Here is a 5,149-nt window from a genome sequence, read left to right as displayed (position 1 = left end):
AGAAACATTTAGATTGTGGTAAAGTATTGCATTTTATAATACTTACTAGGCTACTTATTATATGTTTAAACTAATAATTTCTCTTTTTATTTTTAATATAAGAACCATAGTAAAACAAAAAGTAAGTCAAGATTTAGTACAGGGTTGTTCAAAATTCTACTCTGGTAGGGACACTTCTTGACTGACATAAACACAATCTTGGGAGTCTCTTCCATTGATTAAGATTTATAAAGCTACTGTATTATGATTGTTACATCAGTGGACAGTAATATGAGAAGGAGAAGTAGCAACAATTCATAATTATCTAATTAACTAGTGGAAAATTTTGGATGTTTTCTGTTAATAATAGGGATTTATTACATACGGTAACATTACACTTAAAGACCTTGTGTGAAACTTAAAGATATTTTGACTAATTTAGTTTATGTCTGCAATTGTCCTTAGGCAAGGATACTAAACATTGGCTATTGAATTAAGGGGCTGGCTTTAATTATGTGAGTTGGTTATCTATTGCTGTATAACAAATTACTTGAAAACTTAGTGGCTTAAAACAATGCACATTTGTTATCTCACAGTTTCTGTGGGGCAAGAATATCGGCACAGTTTAGATGGGTCCTCGGCTTCATGATCTTTCACAAGCCTAAAATCAACGTGCCAGCTAGGGTTGAGGTCTAAACTGAAGGCTTGATTGTGGAAGAATACACTTCCAAATTCACTTATGTGGTTATTGGGAGAATGTAATCTTCAAAATTGTTGAAGTGAGGCTTCAGGTTTTTGCTGGTTATTACATGGGAACCACTCTCAGTTCCTTGCAACTTGGCAGATTGAATCATCAAAGCTAGCAAGAGAGTCTGCTACCACACCGAAGGTCATTATCTTAGGTAATTTAATAATGGTAGTGACATCCCATCAATTTCGCTATATTCAATAGAAAATAAGCAAGTCATAGGTCTTGTTCATACTTGGGGAGGAGGGGATTACACAAGGACATGAATCCAGTTTGCCTTAGAAGCTGCCTACCACAATGAGCAATTGTTCTTTGAAATGTGCTATGCTGTTGCGCTAACATATTTAGATCATGGTGCAGCATTTTCATATGGATACAAAAAAGAAAGATTTACGATAATCTGGGTACCTACGATAATCTATATGCTTATGTACTCAGTTCCAATCAGTCTTCCATTTCCGTCGAGGCTTTTGTCCATAGGGATTCTGGGGCAAAAGCTATTTCTTAAAAAATTTCTTAAATTGTATATAATGTAGGTATTGTTATGACTAGAGAAGATATAATTTGGTCATGTGTAAGAACTTTAGTACATCTTATTTGGGAGTAAATACTATCTGTTAAATTTTGGGGTTTTATGTCACAGAGAATAATGTAACCCTCTAATAATAAACTGGTACCTCAAAGTACCAGTTATAGGTTGGGGCATAAGATTGTTAAAGATTTTTGCTATTTGAGTGATTTTATTAAACCAAGGTATCTGATATTTTATTAAGAGCGAGATTATTGGTAGACATAAAGGCACTTATATCAATGAAAAAGAGGTGTTGCTTCTCTTGGAAGTTCAGAGAAAGGACAGGGAGTTCTATGTCCCAACGTGTCCCATGGAGTTAGATCATTGGACAGATTTTAGGTAGTTGTCCTAAGCTTTAGCTAATATAGGACATTGATTCTTTAAATGACACTTCTGTTTGCAGTATCTATAGGTTTGCTTGTCTATAGCCTTGCAAGTCATAGAAAATAGAGGCCCTTTTAGTTGCTTTACTTAAAGATCCACAATTATATTAATTACTAGTTTTTCATTTTTTAACTCTATCAAAATGTCTAGTCACATATAAGTTATTTTCTGAATTACTAATTTTATATTTCAACAATTTTTTTTTCTGGTTAGATTCCCCTAATTCAGATTTGAGATTATTTACAGAAAGAGAGGATATAGTCCTTCTTATATCAGCTATTGTATTTACCCCAGAATTATTTGAAGGTTTCCTAAAGTCTTTCATCTTTATGTAGTTTATAATTTTGAATCTTTATTAAAAGAAAAGTTTCTGAAATTGCCTTATGTAATGCATTTTCTATTTTTACTTTAAAAATTTTATACCACTGGGTTATTTAAATCTCTTTTGTAATCTGCTGCTTTGAAACATTTTCCTCCATAAGGCTAACAATTAATTGAATTAATTGGTACATATCTGTAATGTAGGACAATAAGTATCTAATAAAAATCCTGAATTCTGCAGAAAATATTTTGCCTGTATCTCTGAAGTTTAGGAAAACCATTAATTATAGTTCTTAATTTGGCTCAGGGTTTTGAGTCAACTTTCATAGATCTGACTTGTGTTCTACAAATTTAAAATGTGGTATTCTTTTCTAATGAAAATTCTAAGGACAGATTAGCTCATTTGAAAAATTAGGTAGTTACATAGAAATAGAGAAATGCAAAGAAAGGAGCTTTCAAAAAGTTTCCAAGGCCTTGACAAAGACTACCTTAGAATTTGAATTTTATTTAGCAACCTCTGTATACCAGTTAAGGAGCTGAATATTGACTATTTAGTATTTTATATTCTAATTTGTCTACAGCTTCTCTTAAATATTTTAATTTATTGATTATGTGCCATATCAAAAGTTCTCCAAAATGGTCATCGTTATTCTAAATATCTATCTATCCATTTAGTCATCTTTCTAAACTTTATCAGAGAAATGAGAAGGTTTAGAATTAAAATGAGACTTTTTATAGGAAGCAGAAGTTCTTCCACAAAGAGGCTGAGATTTTTACATAGACAAACCCCTGACACACAAGAGAGAGAGGCCACTATTATTAGTTAAGAGTTTCTGCTCATGAATGGTTGGCACTCATTTATTGAATGTGAGTCTGTTCTTGATGGGTGATTATCAGAAGCAAGTGCTGACATGGATTGGTTGACATGCAAACACATGTTCACTGAGAGGTGCTGTTGTTGATTGAACAGATTTAAAACAGTTTCTGGTCATTCTTTGTTACATGACTACAGAACAACAAATCTTTTCCTAAATCTATGAAAATATCTTTATTCTCACAATTTGAGAAATATTGACATAGACAAAACACAAAATCCTGTGAAGGAGTTGTCTCCAGGACCTGAGATGTTTTTCTACCTCTGTGAAATACAAAACAGACTTTATTCTCCATCTTGAGGGAAGAGATAAGCCAGGTGTTTGGGAAGACGGCTCTGTCTATCTTTTCAAGAGGTGAGTGAGGGAAGAGTTCATTCTTCTTTAGAATATTTATTAGAAGCTGATAACTCAGACGCCCTCAATTGCTACATACAGTTCATATATAACTAAAAGAGTGAGACTTAAGGTAAATAATTATATGTGGTAAATAGGAGACTGTGGAATCTTCTAAAGGATTTAAATAAATTTATGTTTAAAATGTTTTACTGGCCAAAACAAGGACAAATAAAAAGTTGTCTGTGATTAGGACTTGCCCCTAGACAATAACTACATAAAATAAAATGTTATTGGTTTATTTCTTCCTAACTTATCTATTACATACTCACCATTTAACCTTTACTGGAAACAAAGTTTAGTTTCTTTTTCTTTTTCTTTTCTTTTTTATTTAAAAATTTTGGGGTGACATTGTTAGTAAAATTTTATAGGTTTCAAGTGTATAATTCTATAATACATCATTTATATATAACATTGTGTGTTCACCATCCAAAGTAAAATCTCCTTCTGTCACCATATATTTGACCCCCTTTACCCTTATCTACCTCCCCCCTCTCCCATTTCCCTCTGGTAACCACTAAACTGTCGTTTGTGTCTATGAGCTTTTGTTTGTCTTGTTCTCTTGTTGCTTTCAGTTTTATATTCCACGTGTGAGTGAAATCTTTTTCTTTCTGAAAGTATAGAACCAAGTTCCACCCACAGAGTGGCATCCATTTATAATGCTGGCATTGGAACAAAAGATTATCTTTGTAGGCTGAAGTATGTCGTGTTAGGATTGCGATGATATTAGGTTTGGGAACATAATTGTCCAGAGAAAACAATGGTGTATTTTTATTTGTGTAACAGTGAGGCATTTTTTAAAAGCGTTAAGATAACACAAATCACGAAAGATGTGAATATAGCTATGCCTCTGGTAACTAGAAAGCACTGTTATCATTGGTCCCCAGTAAAAATCTTGGATTCATTTTAAAACTATCTTTCTTCTCACAGGCTGCGAACCCATTCCTATCCGCTACCTTGAGTGGAGCAATATAGAATCCATCATAGCCATCGCCTTCTCCTGCCTGGGCATCCTCGTTACCTTGTTTGTCACTCTCATCTTCGTGTTGTACCGGGACACGCCGGTGGTCAAATCCTCCAGTCGGGAGCTCTGCTACATTATCCTAGCTGGCATCTTCCTCGGTTACGTGTGCCCTTTCACTCTCATTGCCAAACCTACCACCACATCGTGCTACCTTCAGCGCCTCCTGGTCGGCCTCTCCTCTGCCATGTGCTACTCTGCTTTAGTGACTAAAACCAATCGCATCGCACGCATCCTAGCGGGCAGCAAGAAGAAGATCTGTACCAGGAAGCCCAGGTTCATGAGCGCCTGGGCCCAGGTGATCATTGCCTCAATTCTAATTAGTGTGCAGCTAACCCTGGTGGTAACCCTGATCATCATGGAGCCCCCCATGCCCATTCTGTCCTACCCAAGTATCAAGGAAGTCTACCTTATCTGCAATACCAGCAACCTGGGTGTGGTGGCCCCTGTGGGCTACAATGGACTCCTCATCATGAGCTGTACCTACTATGCCTTCAAGACTCGCAACGTGCCCGCCAACTTTAACGAGGCCAAATATATCGCCTTCACCATGTACACCACCTGCATCATCTGGCTGGCGTTTGTGCCCATTTACTTTGGGAGCAACTATAAGATCATCACGACCTGCTTTGCAGTGAGCCTGAGTGTCACGGTGGCCCTGGGGTGCATGTTCACCCCTAAGATGTACATCATTATCGCCAAACCCGAGAGGAACGTCCGCAGTGCCTTCACCACCTCCGATGTGGTCCGCATGCACGTCGGCGATGGCAAGCTGCCCTGCCGCTCCAACACTTTCCTCAACATTTTCCGAAGAAAGAAACCAGGGGCAGGAAATACCAAGTGAGTTTGATCTCTTT

At 36.5% G+C, this 5,149-nt stretch overlaps 1 protein-coding gene across 5 annotated transcripts in view; it reads left to right on the top strand.

Annotated features, from left to right (window-relative positions):
* The window catches only part of GRM1 (glutamate metabotropic receptor 1), a 342,810-nt gene that overhangs the window by 304,990 nt on the left and 32,671 nt on the right, over window positions 1–5,149 (top strand). For all 5 annotated transcript variants that reach the window (XR_895664.2, XR_895663.1, XM_011356108.1 and 2 more), the window contains one exon: window positions 4,202–5,132. Coding sequence is in view for 3 of the 5 variants with exons in the window: in XM_011356108.1 (XP_011354410.1) it covers window positions 4,202–5,132 (931 nt within the window). In the remaining 2 variants the exon portion in view is untranslated. The remainder of the gene's footprint in view (window positions 1–4,201; window positions 5,133–5,149) is intronic.

The sequence above is a fragment of the Pteropus vampyrus genome, unplaced genomic scaffold (assembly GCF_000151845.1).
Source record: "Pteropus vampyrus isolate Shadow unplaced genomic scaffold, Pvam_2.0 Scaffold24, whole genome shotgun sequence".
Taxonomy (NCBI): domain Eukaryota; kingdom Metazoa; phylum Chordata; class Mammalia; order Chiroptera; family Pteropodidae; genus Pteropus; species Pteropus vampyrus.
Note: the sequence above shows the minus strand (reverse complement) of the source record. Positions and strands in the feature narration are given on the sequence as shown.